Source organism: Platalea leucorodia (assembly GCF_965183815.1).
Source record: "Platalea leucorodia genome assembly, chromosome: 2".
In the NCBI taxonomy this organism is placed as follows: Eukaryota; Metazoa; Chordata; class Aves; order Pelecaniformes; family Threskiornithidae; genus Platalea; species Platalea leucorodia.
In genome coordinates this window covers 11,547,822-11,563,777 of record NC_138824.1, presented here as the reverse complement: position 1 = coordinate 11,563,777, position 15,956 = coordinate 11,547,822, and the positions used below count along the sequence as shown (strand labels likewise).

Sequence of the window (15,956 nt, the reverse complement as noted above, 5' to 3'; positions counted from 1 at the left end):
TTATTCAGTTAATGAGGGAGAAAAATGATGGAAAATGAGAAATTATGAAAATAATATTTTTTGGCTAAAATACTTGATTACGTAGGTGTTTAGGGCTATGATGGGGACTAGTGTGAACTGGGGGAGAAAGAGCATGAAGGAAACAGAGCATGGAAATCAGAAGCAGGGAGAAGACCCATTAAAAGAAAAAGTTAAAAAAAACCCCAAACCTTTGAAATTCTGAAACTTAACTCATCTCATGGATCTCACGGTTCTCTTGCCTCCAGCATCTGCCCCTAGTGACCTTGCTTGGGAGAGAAGATTATTCCCCCAAATTTTCCCTCACCATAGTATTTCTATTACTAGGTTGTGCAGTGGTTGTATATGTGGTGATAGGTTATAGGTCTGAAGAGTGTGGGAGGTATTGGACTAGATTAATGATACTGCCTATTATCGCAGAAATGGTTGTTTGGACAAGTGTAGAGCAACATTGAAGCCTTAGTGTGAGATACTGAATTAATGCAGCATCCCATTTGAGAGAAGATGTTGTGATGCAAATATTGGACAGAGAGAGAGAATTGGAGGTGTGCCTTTTTTCTTTCAGAGTTATTAAGTTATCTAAGTAGGGTGTTAGCTTTTTAAGACAATCATTTAAAAGAATTGAAAAGTGAAATTAGTTTCTGGCTTCAGAAAAAAAGGACAAGCTTCAGTGTTCAGCTTCAGTGTTCCAACAAGGAAGAAATAAAACCAAAACTAAAAAGCATTTGTGAAAAGTATTTTATCTCTTTTGCATTCAGTTAAAATGTTAGGCTTTGTGAAGTCATCGGAGCAGGGACTCTACAGGGACTGGAAAGGAATTTAGAGTGAAAATCTATCCAGCAGCTGCCCAGCAGTGACATAGTGTCAGAACAAGCACTGGCTCACGTCGTACCTGGCGTCAGCCTCTGTCTCCTTATGAACACTTCACGGATCTTTTGGATCCTGGTGGAATTTAACAGCTTAGGGAGCAGGGAGTTTGTGTAGTATATGTGTAATTGGTTGTTCCTTGCCTTCGTGTTAATCCTGTGAGGTATGAACTTTTCAGCTAGTTTGGAATAGGTGATACTGGATACTGTAAAACCTGGCTCAAGTTCTTTGCATAATTTCTTTGGGGATCAGTTCTGCCAAGGGAAGCATCTCCTGTGGTGACAACAACTGGCTCGAGACACCTGCTGCTGCTCAGAGAGAGTGCCTGAACCTGGGAAGGCTTGCCACTGGGGCTGGGAAGGGACACTCTCCCCTGGACTGAGTGATGCCAGAAAGACTGCATTAGCATCCTCATCTGTTCAGTCTGGAGGCGGATCTAGTCCTGTTACTAACTCAAGGATAAGCAGGGACAAATCAACATTTTTAAATATAATTTCTCAAGGCTACAAAACCCAACACTGACTAAAAGCATGGAAAACTATTGGTTGGTAACTCGGCAGCATTCCCTACTGAAATCAATAGAGCTACTTGTTAGCTTGGAGTGTGCTGCATGCTTCAAGATCTAAGTATGTTAATGTGTCTTTGGCTAACGTTATTGTCCTGTATTTCTTTTTGCATATCTTTTCCTTAAATTCAGATAAATGAAGGTTGTAACGTTAAAGTGAGGTTGATGATGTGGGAACACAGGTTTAGATGTGGTATGTTTTACTTTGACCTACTCATTAGTGTTCATGAAGTGACATCATTGACTTTAATGAGTAAACTTGATTTAATGGATAGTTAAAAAGCAAGAGTTAGTATGCTTAAGAGAATTGTCCTATAATGTTTTTAAATTGCTTTTTTATTTTTTTAATTAGGTCTTTGTTTTCTTGGAGAAACATGGGTCTTCAGACTGACTGGGTTTAAATGCAAAAGATATAAAATTGCAGTACAGGTAGAAATTTAAAAAAAATTATATTTGAATGGTTCCTCTGAACTCAAGCACATTGAACATAGTATGTGTCACTGGTCCTCTGTTTTCCTTTATGAACTAAGTTTAAGATAGACAATCGTATGATAATCTGGTCTGTAAAAAAAGTTTGTTAAAATGTGAAAAGATTAGAAACTAAAAAATAAAATATAAACAGCTGTTAAGAATGGAATGGAACAGAACAATAGTTGTAGGTTGCCTGTGAGGAATTGTAAATGGTACTTGCTCTTTATTCTATTGATTTCACATTACTTCACATATTGATGTCTAGATTCAATTTCTCATAATAATCACTTTTTCAATTTTTTCACATATGGTCTATGAGAAATCATAGCATCTTGCTGGAGGTGACAATGTGCGCCCATAGAACCAGCGAAAAATTAAGTTAGAAGAGACCTCTGAAGGTGCTCAAATCCGAACTGCTGCTCAAAAAACAGTCTACTTTCAGCTGGATTAGTTTCCTCAGGACCCTATCCAGCTGAGCTATGAAAGTATCTGAGAATGGAGGCTCTACAATCTCTCTTGGTAGCCTGTCCCAGCAATTAGCTGTTCTCTTTCTAAAATTGTTTTTCCTTGTGTCCAACTGAAAATTCCTCTTGTTGCAACTAGTGACTGTTGCTTCTCATTCTTTGACAGTGCACCTCTTAGAAATTGGCTTGGTCTTCTCTGCAAGCCCTCTCTTCCTTTGGTTAGCTGAAGACTTCAAGGAGATTCCTTGCCTTAGCCTTCTCTTCAGGATGAGTTAACTTGGCTCTCAGCCTCTCATGTGCTCCAGCCTGCTAGCCACCTTGACCTCCCTCAGCTGGACTCCCCCCATATGTCAATGTCCATCTTGTACTGGATGACCAAAACTGGACATGGTATCTAGGTGCAGTTTCTCAAGTGCCGCAGAGTGGAAGAATCACTTTCTTTGACCTGCTGCTTATTCTCTTGCTGGTGTAGCCCACATGCACGCACAGCCTGCGTAAAGGTGGGCTGCTGACTCATGTTCAACTTCCTGTCTGTCAGGATGCCCAGGTCCCTTTCTGCAGAACTGCTCCCTAGCATGACAGTCCTCAGCTTCTACATCTGCGTGGCATTACTCTGTCCAGTGTTGAGGACTTCGCTTTTGTTTTTGTTTAGCTTCTTGAGGTTTCTCTCTGCCCAGTCCTCCAGCTTGTTGAGGTCCCTCTGAACGGATGCTCTCCTCTCCTTTGTATCAACTACTATTCCCAACTTAATGTCAACTACCAACATGCTAAGGGTATGTTCTGTCCCATCATCCGTCATTAACAAGGATATTAATCAGCATCACCCCCTACTATCAACCCTGCAGGACCAACATAAATAACCAGTCTCCAGTTGAACTCAGCACCCTCTGAGCCCTCTAGTCCAGACTGTTTTTCACCCAACTTGTAATCCTGCCGTCCAGTCCCTCTCTCTCTAATTTGGTCACAAAGGATGCTGTGGGTCCTGCATAGATAGCCTTGCACAGTTGAAGTAACTTACATCTGCTGCTTTCCTCTTGTCCGTAGAGTCAATCTTTTCATTAGAAAGGGCCATGAGATTGGCCAAGTGTGGTTTATCCTTGATAAATTCATGCTGGCTTGGCAATACAGAGCATACTTCATGCAGGTAAGGTGACCACTGCCCTCAGCCCTGCCCTCATAGTCCCTGTAGCCTCAGATCTGGGTGGTTGTGTCTTCCCTCAGCAGTTCGTCATGGTCCAATCCTCTGACATGGTGGGGTGGCTGCTCAAGGTGGTGCAGGGGACCTTGCCCTGCAGCAAGTCACCACCTCTGTTATGCCAGACGCAGCAGTCTCACACAGTATTGAGCAAGGTCTCTGGGCTCCATCTGCACCCCCTCCCACAGCAATGGCTGAGCCAAGTGCTTTGGTCCTGGTTGCTGGAGCTCCCTGGGGGTCAAGTCCCTGGGAGGCCGGACCTGAGTCCCTTCGCTGCCTCGCAGCGTGTCCTGCTCAGCAGGAAAACTCCCATGCTGTCTTTTGGCTCCCGACTGCTGCTCACTTATCTCCCAAAGGCCGCGTGCTGCGTGCTCCTTCCTCCGGCTCTGCTCTCTGGACAGGGACTGGAAGCCATTCTGCATTTGATCTAAAGCATTACATATGTGCAAAATGTCATTAGTGATAATGGTTATTTATTAAAATCTGGTGCAGTCATATAAACATCTCCTTTCTTTTAATGCCTGCCTTTCAGAATGGCCATAGCTAGTGTTTGTCATATATATGTAACATTTTGCTATTTCAATTGAAGATGTAGCCAAAAAGTAGCAAGTTTCTTTCTCTTACGCATTTTTGTGAATAGCTGGCGGGCTTTATTTGTCTGAAAGAAGGCATCATAATGAACAGTCCCATAGTCTTTGACTTGAGCTTCCTCTGACTGTGAAACCACAGGAGATTCTGTTCCTCCATTAGTAGTCCCCTACCGATTGCTTTTGCTGTCCTTCAGCGGGGCAGGCAGCCTGGAGGATCCCTTTCCTGCCAGGAGTCATGGTGAAAAAACACGAGATTTTTTTCATGGCTGGTGTGTGTCTGAGTGCATTGCCCCCCTCCTGCCAGGAATGTACAAGATAAATGGCAGAGACTGGAAATCAAATCTCTGGGCCAGTGAAGTTATTAAGGGACTCCTGATATCTGTAAGCTGGACAAGCAATTGCCATTAAAGCTCTGCAGAGACGAAGTAGCTTGGAATAAGATCTTGCTGTAACAATTTATGCTTGTCAAGATTCCCAGAAGCTGTAGAACATGGCAGAACTTATGCAGAAAATAGATTCCATTTTGAATCACCAGAGAATTAACAGATACATGCTGAATGAGTGTTTTTGTTACTGGTCCAGGCCCAAATGCTATCCGTTTGTAGGAACTCAAGAATGGGAAAACTCAGATGAAGGGAAAAATTGCCTGTAATTTGCATCCTTCAAAGCTCTTAATAAGGAGGTATATTAAAACAATCTAATTGCAACTGAGGGCAAAAGAATCTGAAGTGCCGTCTATCCTACCTGGCTGTTTTTAATGTGAAATATAAAAAGATGACTTGATAGGTACTGTACGGTCACAGAAGCTTAATTTGTTTAGAGGAATGAACACTTTTTGTCTGTGTGGCAGTAAAGTAATACTTCTAGCCACTTGTCTCCTCTTGTATTTTTTCTGCTGCTCAACGCTGTCATTTAAAAATTGATTTAAGTTTTGAAACTCTTCCTGGTATAAATTTTGCATTCTCCACCGAATTAAGTTACAGTGCAAGCTCAGATTGCTTTCTGGAGGAAAAACGTCAGCAGTGGAGGCTCTGAATTATATAAAGATCCTCAGTTACGATGTATAATGTATTTTAATTGAAGATGAATGAAAATTTGGAAATGCCTCCAAATGTGCATCTTTTTAGAGATCTCTTTGTTCCCAAGTGTAAAACGACTTCTTCAGGGTTTCTAGTGTCAGAGGAATATAACACCGTGGGATGGATTGGCAGTGCTGACACTCAGTGATAGGTCAGGAGGTGAATATCAGTGAGTGACCAGGAAGAAAGAAATGATTGCCCTATAGAAAATAACATGGCAGCAGTTCAAATATACCAATTTGTTTGTTAATTAGTGGATGAAATCTGCTTTTTTCATAACTTACATTGGTTAAATTGAAACCAGTAAATATTCAGTCATTTAAAAAGCAATTTTGTATGATAGACAGTAGCTTTTACAGGGCAACCCTGTAAAAGATTTGACATAAGTGTTGCCCAGAGATGACAAGCTTGTTTAATTACAGTGTCATACTGTTAATCAATATAACCTGCATGTCAACTGAAAGATAAGCTGAACTGAGATCTTTATTCCACTGACTCTATTGACTAGCTCTTTGATCTTCGTTACAGAAGCTTAGACATTTTACTTACATGTAGGCACACAAAATTAGGTGTTTTAATCTTGAACTATATCCCATATTGAGTATCTGAGATGAGTGTACAGTTCTTCTGAATGACATGGGGAAAGTATGCTTGTCTAGGAGCATCCACGTACCTTCAGTTTGTGTCTTAATGAAGACATAAAAGGATCTGTTATGCTGATGAAATTCAAGATGGGAAGAGCAGCATGTGAGCTTGTTACTTGGATTTCCTGCCTTGCCTGGAAATTTTGTGTTGGTGGCTGAAAACTTAAGTTGGAACTTAATAAGTATATTTTTCTATACACTATGTGGTACATGTAAAGGGGAGTCTCTCCAGCAAGCTGCATGCAGTAATGGTTGTAATGCCTATATCTTCACTTGGAAGTGATGGCAAGCCCAGCAAGCTCGCTTGGCTGTATTTCAGGCTCAAAGCACCTACACTACATTTAGGAAAAGTGGTGCTTAGTCTGCCTGCCCTTATCTCTGTCAGAAAAATGAAAAAGAGCATGGGTCCGTGTTCTGGTAGTCGTGGACTCAAGCTTCCTGTCCGGGGAGAGCTGGGACTGAGCACGAGCTTGTGTGTCAGCCGTGTGCGTGGTAGGTTTGTCTGTGAGGGAGACTGACGGGGCAGACATACCTAATAAAAATAGGAGAATTACCCTTGGATTCTGAACAGTTCAGTTAAAAAAAAAAAAATTGTGTTGCTCATATTGCCTGTGTATTTTCATCTGGGCACCAGAAGTTCTCTTTTGTCAGTTTTTCTAACCTCTAAATATTGCTTTGTATTTCCACACCGATGCTGTTTTCCAACCAAGAGAGGTGCTTTACAGTAACGGAACATTTCTATTGGGTGCATAAAAGATTGTGATTTTCCAGGCTGTAAAACATTATTGTAGAGTAATCTTTATTAGTAACATCACCTAAATTTCAGAAATTGGCTTTGAAAGCGGGGAGAAAAGTAGTCTTACTGTGAGGACATAAAGTGTAATTGATTCTCCCTCTATTTCCAGGTACTCCCACTGGAAAACAGAATGAAGGACACCACGCGTTTCCCTCAGGCGCTGAATATTGGCATGGGAATAGTTATGACCTTGTATATCTCGTTAGCCACTCTAGGGTATCTGCGCTTTGGGGATGAAATCAAAGGCAGCATAACTTTAAACCTGCCACAAGATATATGGTAAGTGCATATGTGACTTAAAACCAGTAATCTAGAAGGCAGAAATGTTGGAAGGTTGTTCCATGCCTCAGTGCTGTCATGCTTATAGCTGATAGGTGCTCAAGCTCTTTTAAAAGTATACTGTATATACTGTCTCTGTGCCTTCTGCAGTTGAGCTATGATCCTAGCCAGCAATTTCTTGCGTATTAAAAGGAATTGCGTATGGAAACAGATCAATGATCTTTGTAGTAAAGTATTCCATCTCTAGCAGGAGCTAGTTCCAGGTGTATTGAAGGAGGGAATATGCAGTTTGCAACCAGCTATATTGCAGTTCTGAAACCAGTTAGTTTCACCTTCGCTATCCTAGTAATATAGTGGCCTTTTTTAGTGGAGTCATTGAGTTTAGCAGGTAAAAAACTGGAATAGAAGACATCAAAGGTGTATAGATTTGTAGTTCAGATGCAAGTCCATGAATAATGCATAACAATGGCTTGCTATCAGGAAAATTAAGCTTACGCTTGCCAGTGTCTCAGGGATACTATAATTTTTATTTAGCTTTTTTTCTAATGCTACGAGAGCTCCACATGCCACGTGCTGAAGAAACGCTGAAGACTGTTTCATCTAGTGCATTTTTAGTTCTGTATCTATCTATGGATGGATATATACCGTAACTATTAATTTAAATATAACTCTTAATTTTTTTAGTACCTTTATGTCTGATGAGCCTAAAATTAGTGATATCAGCAGGGCACAGGTGTAAAAGCTGAAAAGTATTTTAATGTTTTCATTCTGATCAAGTAATGTCTTACCTGTTATATGCTTGCATCTACTTGTTGTTTGATGTCTATTATGGTAGCATATTGAAGTAGTGAAAACTCAAATTATGTGAAACGAAACCTGCTTTGCCGAGCTGAATGCTGACTTCTTCTTTACTCTTTGAAAAAGAGAAGAACACATTTAAAGAATGTTCTTAATTTTCAAGTGTTACTTTTTCACTCTCTTTTTCCATTTTTGTTCCTTGGAGTCAGTGTGAGCTATGTGTTTTTAATATTCTTAAAAAGTTTTGTTTAATTGCCTGACTGATTCCAATGATAAATACATTAAATGATAATAAAATGTGTCTTGAAGGATGAATGTTTTTTTTGTTGCTAGAATTTTCATGTCTCTCTTGTTGCTTTTTTGCTTGTTTTGGTTTTGTACTGCTATTGTAAAAATAAGCCTCAGTTTTTTGCCTGTTTTGTGGTTTTTTTTGTGTTTTTTTTTCCTATTTTTTCCTGTGGTTCTGTTTTTTGGGGCGTATTGCTCATGATATAGATCTAACTGTGTCCTTCCATTGGATGTACATATACATTAAAAAACCAGAAGTCTTCAAACAGAAGTCTTTACTGTATCCATTCTGTCTATATGATGCATCTGAAAGGGAATATATTTCTATTTGTAATATTACATAGTATTGCTCGTTGTTGATATGATTAGTGAAAAGCTTGTTTTAAATGGTAGCTCTGGGTTTATTTGTGCTTTAAGAGAAGTGCTCTTAAAAAAGGAGGGACAGGAATGTGGAGTGAGGTAAGGTTGCTCACTCTGTTGCTTTTTATTGTGCTCATGCAAGCAATGCGACGGACTTTATTCTGCTGTAATATTCTGTTTTATTCTGCAGTCCTGCTGTCTAACAGGGCTGTTCAAATATGAGTTTTCAAATAGCTCTTGGCTACAGTGCAGATGTGATGATGATATTTATCCTGATGGCTTTACAGACCTAATGCAAAGAAAGAGATAATAAAGGAGATTAAACTGGTGTTCTGTAAGGTGGAGAATTGGCCTTATAAGTTTAATAACCTCAGCATTGCTCAGGGCACATACGTAGAGATAATAAAGTCATCTGTTTTCTTCTTACCCTGCAGAGTATCTCAGAGCACCAAACAAAATTAGAAGGAGAGGCAGCTCAGTGATACGCCTGTGGGTTGTGATGTACGATGCTATTGCTGTGCAGTACTGTGGGTCTACCTGATACAGTACTGTTGAGCAAATGTGTGCAATTAACTGTGCTAGCAAAACAGATTTCCAGTGAACCATAGGACAATATTTTGCTCTTTGGTCCTCACATAAAAAGCCAGTAAGTGGCTGGATTGAACTAGAGAAACGCAAGGAGCAGATGAGTTTTTGTAAGAAACCGGTCATGCAAAAGAGCCTGGAATGCAGCTAAGCAGTGAGACTTGGCTTATGTGTTTAATTCCAGCTGGACAATCCCTCTTAAAAATAAGCCTTTCTTGATAAAGAAAATTAAAATTCTGAGTTTTATTTGATGTTCTTCCAGATGAATTGACCAGAAGGCATACACAGGCCCTAGACCAGTTAAGTCCTTAAGTTTAATTTCAAAATTAATTTAATTAAATTAATTTAATTTCAAAAGCATTCTGTTAGATTGGAGCTTTTGGAGAAGAGACTTGTTGCAGTTCTAGTTTAGATTGTGTTTTGGAGTACAAATTGTCACTCAGCATAATATATTAATTAGAATATGTTCAAAATTGACTTTATGAAAAGAGAGTAGTTTTCAGCTTGTTTTTGCTGATCTTTAACAACAACTTCTTTCTGGAATCAAAGAATTCTATTTTACTGCATTAAATAATTTTTCTTTTTATACATGCAGTTATATTTAGCTGTTTGGAATATCTTAGTAATTGTTTTTCATATCTTCAGAAGTATGCAGAGTACCTAGTGACATGAATCTTTTTACTTGGTTCGTTGCTGGCTGAGGAGAGAATCATGGAATGGTTTGGGTTGGAGAGGACCTTTAAAGATCATCTATTCCACCCCCCCTGCCGTGGGCAGGGACATCTTTCACTACATCAGGTAGCTCAAAGGCCCATTCAGCCTGACCGTGAACGCTTTCAGTGATGGGGCATCCACAGCTTCTGTGGACAACCTGTCCCTGTGTCTCACCACCCTTATAAAAAATTTCTTCTTTGTCCTTGGCTGGGGTCTCATCTTCTTGAGGCTGAAGGTTCTCTCCACTATCTGTTCTTCGTTAAGATATAAGTGACAGTCTTTGTGCAACAATTCCTTTACTGTGAATCCCAAAAGTTAACTACCATACAAATATTACAGCATATTAAAGTTCAACAAGACGTTACACGGTACTAGTTCAAGCGGAAGCTTAGCATAATTAATGCCCTATTGGATCTAGGTGTATTGATATGCAAGTTTTGTTACACTAGTTTTCAATTTTTTTCCTCTTAAGAGAGGTATAACAAAATCTAAAATGTAGAATTGACGAGAGGCAGACTTTTGTTAACTTCTTTTAGCACATATGAATGATTTAGAATGTTTTTTAAAAGGTAGGCTAAGGAGCCGTCAGACTATAATATTAAATTACTAGTAAAATTTCTTTAGTAATATAAAAATTGTTTCCTAATTTGAAAAGTTTGAATCCTTGTAGAGCTAAAAAAATAGTATAATGGGGATGCTTACTTTGAACTACTGTGTATTTAAAGCTTTCTATCCTGTTTTTGAATATCTTTTAAAAATATTTGTGTAAAGGTTTGGGGTGATCTGAAGCCTGAGGGTTACAAGCAAATTGTGGGTAGCTGGTCACTTTTTGTTAACCAGCTAAAATCCGTCTAAACTTCTGGAATAAGGATAGTGATGCAGAGCTGATAGAAAAGTGACTCTGGTTTTTCCTCTAAATTTCTTCAAGCTGTTCAGCAATCAAAAAGGAGTATGTCACAAAAGCAGTGACTTCTAAACTAGCTACACCATTATGTCACCATGTAAAGTGATGTAATAGTTTTTCTGTCCCTTGGGGCTTTATTGAGTTGTGTACAGTGATGGTCAAACCTTTGATATAAATAATTTAGGACCTGTTAGTCAAAATATATTTTTAGTCAAAGTGTATTTTTCTTTTTTCGCCATATATACACTTTTGATTCCTTCTGTATATTTGTTCAGCTAATAAAAAAGCTGGTTTTTTGTTAGCAGTCTTTTGGTATCATCAAAAATTGAAAACTGATGAACTGGCTTGCCGTTGTGAGATGAGAAGCACGTAAGACTGGGCTAAAAGGTCTGTTCAAGTTCATCAGCTGTATTCCTCTGCTCAAAACCACTCCAGTGTACCAAAACCATGACTGACTGTGTGTTCAACGCTTCCTTCGAAATGTTGAAGGAAGAATAATGGCGGCATCATGTTGTGGTGGGAAAGAGCTGAGCTGTATGGATACAAATTTTGCCATGCTCTGCCATTTGGTGACAGGACGAGGGGCCAAAAGCAGTCCTGGCTGGATTTTATTTACTAATAGCAGATCCAGGCTATGATACCCAGTGGGAGTACACTTTGAGTGACCCCTGCCAGGCTTTGAGAGACACAGAGACAAAGGTCCAATTTGGTCTTTCCCTACTTGTGCCTCTCTTTTTTCTTTTCTTACTGTTGCAAGTTGCCTTTCCTTTCTGGTTGCAGTTGAACCTCTTTTTGAGGACTGAAGCAAAAAAAGCATGCAGTGCTTTGGTCTGCTCGGCATTCTCTTCTGTTATCAAAGGTTGTTTATGAAAAATATTTTCTCTTTCATTTGTGAACCCGCAACACCCCATGGCAAATGAACCAAAATTTTACCCAAAAGCTTTGATGATGTTCTTATTTGCATTCTTAGAAACAAAATCATACCAAGAGACTCATAACTTGTATCAGTTGTCTGTAAGCAGACTTGTGACAAATGCTTGTAGTTTATGCAGCATGGATTAAAAATGCATCTAAATTTAAAACTGTTGGTGGCATGGATAATTCTTTGTCACTTGTTCATTCAGCCACAAGTTACACTGGTAAAAGTGTCCACACTCTAGGTTTTTTTGGAAGATTTACTCTAGTTTTTTGACAACTTAACAGAAGTTCTCAAACTAATTTCTCTGGGACCTTCTCTTGGAGTAGATCTGCAGACATTTTGTTTACAAAAAGCTGGAGATGTAGGAAAATCTTCAGACAGATGATGAAGGAAAAATAATAATGCTACAACCATATAGCAACGGATTTCACTGCGTTAAGATAAGTGAGATAAGAGCACGAGCATGATATCTAAAAAACATTAACTATCTTGGAAAAAAAATGGAATTTGTTATCTAAAATTTGGCAAGACAGTGCCAATATATGGGTTATTTTCCAACAAACGTAAGGAAGCAAGATGCACAAGTCCATGCAAAATTATACTGAAGTTAGGCTGCCAACCCATTCAGGCTTTTTTAAAAAAATATTTTCCTTATTTTATACCCAAGCCTCACAGCTGCTTTTATTGTATTTCTTACTGAGATACAGTTTATATGAAGGTAGATGTGAATTTTTTTCCTTTTTTTGTCTTCACTTTTGATATGAGTCTTTTTTCTGATAAATACTAATAATCTTTTCCTTTACTCACAGGATAGGGTTTTCTGGTTCAGCACAGATCTGAAAAAAATACATAAAGATTAAAGCTGGATGATCTGAAGACACTTAATATATTTGGAATAGTAAAGAGTATTTTGAACCAATTTAGGCAAAAAGAAGTTAAATGTATCTGAGCTTTATATTGTTTATAAAGAAACTGTCTGCTATGTTGCACTTCCTGAACATTTTTATCTATACCTTGATGACATGCAGTGTGGAATGAACATGAGAACGGAAAGAGATTAATGAGAATAGAAATTCTTCCCTCTTCCTAAAATGTAGCTTGTGCCTTTTACCAGTCTGTCTAGAGATAATTTTGCTTTTTATGTAAGTGAATTCTTGGAGTGATACAAGGCAGCAGCTTGTCTTTGTCTGGCGCAGAATTTAAAGCCATCCTAAAGTAGTTTTTCAACAAAATACAGAGTCTCTTAAAAAAATAAATACCTTGATCCCTAAAATGTTTGTGTATTAACAGCAGCTCTAGTCCTGTATGTTAGGAAAGACATTGCTGCATCAAAATGAACCCTCTTCTAGGGGAGCATACCTTCTTTTCCCAGTTGCCTTTTTTTAGTAATGTACCCTGCCAATCCAGCACTGGCATAAGGTTGGCACAATTTGGAGCTGTAGAACTTGGTACTCCCTTGTGTTGCTATAAACCCTGTGAAATTCTCGTACAAAACAGTGTTTTTTCCCATCATTACTGACTTTAAATATCAGGGCCATTACACTTCCATCACCTCATATCTGACACAACCCTACACTAAACTTTGGTTATGTGTTAGTCCTTTTTGACATGGCACAATAACTTCGTGGTGTTCTGTACTTAGTGCTTTTGACGAGGGTGTGGACAGCAAGCAAATTTGGTTATGGATATTTTCTAGCCTTGAAGGTACACCTTCCAGTTTTAATAAATTTCCTGAGATGTCCTCTTCCTAATGTGAAAAGTCTTTTTAGGAACGCTTTGTGAATATGCAGAAATCTGGAAGATATTGGCTTTGGTCTTTAAAATGGCCAATGTTTACTTCCACTGTGAAAGGTTTATCAATGTGCAGATTATATTTGATGTGAATTTGGAATTTTCTTTTCCCAAATAACTGCCTGCTGTATAACCTGCTCTTCTTGAAGTTTATTGATTTATGATTGCATGATATTGATTTTTTGTGGTTTTTTTGGGGTACATATTTTGGCAGTGTGCTTATCTTCTGCAGTTTCATAGGCAGTTATAACCATTGCAAGCAGATAACATTATCTTTTTGTTTACTGGGAATGTATATATAGCCTTAGTGCCATGTGGCCATAATGATACTTTGAGCATCAGACAGAATCCCGCTACCACTCATGATGGTGCCTAACACATTGTATCTTTTTGCACTTCTTCAGTTGATCATGGTCATCATCACTGTAACTATTACTAATTTTTGCACCTCCTTTTATTCTGTTGGAGAACTTCATAGCAAGGTATTAAAACAGAATAGAACATAATCTGTGTCACATTTGGTTCTCTATAACAGAATGACTAGTTTGGCTCTGAAAACTGGAACTGTGGCTTTCCTGAGTGCATATAGTTTCGGAAGCAATAATTGATATGCAGGAAGGGCATCAAAGCTGTCTGGAAAAAAATGACTTCTGTAGGATTTTCTCACACAAAATCACCACACTGCTGTTAAATGGAGACTTCATTGCTTAGATCACAATTACAGCTATTCATCTTCAAACAGATTTTTATTTTTCTATTAGTGTTTATGTTACTAAGGTTTTTTTTATTGTGTTAAGAACCCAATACTCCATTTTGTGTTTGATCAGTCATTACCTGATAGTAAAGATTGACTGTCAAAATGATGGTGTATGATCAGTTTTGATCTTCATTAAGAAGAACAAACATGATTGCTTGAATTTTTGGTTTCCCACACATTAAAATACTTCTGTTGTATTGTTTTGCCCATTATTGCAGCTTCTCTGTTAAAGATACAATTTGGCAAGAGAGGGATGAAATCCTGTACATGTAATATGACTTTCATTAGTATAGAAAATTGTGTTGGTATAATAATATAATTAGTATAATGTTGATCACTGACTGTGTCTTGGCTTATCTCTTGAAATGAGTAGTGGCTGCTTTCTGTCATCATGGCCCTCAGCTTACTGCTTAAGGACTCTGCAATCACAGTCTGGCTCAAAGCAAGCCTGTAGGCACAGAACTGCAGTTTGCGGCGAGACTGGGATGCTGGAGAGTGTGCGGTAGCACTGGATTTCTTTTTATTTTCCCCCACTGCGGAGCTGGGACACAGTCACTGAACACTCCTAGGTTTGGGGTCTTGGAAGCTATAAATACAACTTTGTGGGATTTGAGCTGATTTTTAGTTTCATGGAGGCTGACCTACTGCTGATTTAGTTGTGTTGTCTAATGTGCAGGGAGTTCTCAGAGTAAGTAGAGAAACCCTGGCATTGCACATGTCGGAAGCAAAATTTGAACCTATTGCTCTGAAAAGCCAAATAATCTTTCTGTCCACATCTTCCTTCTGTTTGGAGGGAGTTGTTATATCTACCATGTGTTTTTTGATGTACAATTTTAGAAAAAAGCCACCATCGTTAGCCAAAAATAGCCTTAGGGAAAAAAAAATATAGTCGCTCTACCCATCTTTTTAGTTAACAACTTAACAACTGTGGGGATTTTTGTAAACCTTAAAGTGAAGAAAAAAATCCAATACTGAACAGGTTATATTTTAATAGGCTGTAAAGCTTGTTAATTACTCTGAATTTACATATGAGGTAGAGAATCTGGATCTAATTAGAAATACGGGGGTCTGCTTGCTTAGCCATTAATGAATTCTCAAATGTCATATGATAGAAAATTCTTTAAAAGAAAAAAAAAATCAAGCTAATTTTTTTAATGAAGAGTTTGCAACTTACATGAACATGTGTAAATGTTTTGAACAGGTTGTATCAGTCTGTGAAAATTCTGTACTCCTTTGGGATTTTTGTGACCTATTCGATTCAGTACTACGTCCCTGCGGAGATCCTCATTCCAGCTGTCACCTCCAAAGTGGAGCAGAAGTGGAAGTTACTCTGTGAGCTTGTGGTGAGAGCACTATTAGTCTGCTCAACCTGTAAGTATGTGCAGAACATCATAAAAAAGCTTGCTATTACATGTTGTTGGGGCCTGCTTATTTAAATACGTTCTGTTATTTATTTTTTCCAGAGGCTAGCAAACCTGACATTTTGTTTCAGTGATTCAATATGTTTTGATTTTCATGAACAAGTGATTTTAATGTTGTATTTGTATTTTAACCACACTTTTTTAGTAGGTGTGACCATTTATTTGACAACCATATCTTTTGCCAATAATACTCTAATTAGAGCTGCCAGCTTGAAAATATTTTCTTAGAATAAAAGTTTTAAGTAATAGACATGCATTGTTGTTTTCATGTCAGCATTTCTCTATGCGATCTGCAGTACATAATGCTTGTGGAGAAACCCTTTTTCTGTTTTGTCAGTCTGAAGATTAACCCTAAGGTGTGCTGCTCTGTGTCCATACAATAGCACTGGCAAACATGGATGCCTGGTCAGAGTGTTCATGCGGGGTCACTTATTATAGGTGATAGTGCTCC

The 15,956-nt window shown here is 38.5% G+C and overlaps 1 protein-coding gene across 1 annotated transcript in view; it reads left to right on the top strand.

Moving 5' to 3' along the window:
- The window catches only part of SLC36A4 (solute carrier family 36 member 4), a gene marked incomplete at both ends in the record, with an annotated part of 123,927 nt that overhangs the window by 45,156 nt on the left and 62,815 nt on the right, over positions 1 to 15,956 (top strand). The window contains 2 exons of the mRNA XM_082337932.1: positions 6,799 to 6,968; positions 15,286 to 15,455. Coding sequence (XP_082194058.1) covers positions 6,799 to 6,968; positions 15,286 to 15,455 — 340 coding nt within the window. The remainder of the gene's footprint in view (positions 1 to 6,798; positions 6,969 to 15,285; positions 15,456 to 15,956) is intronic.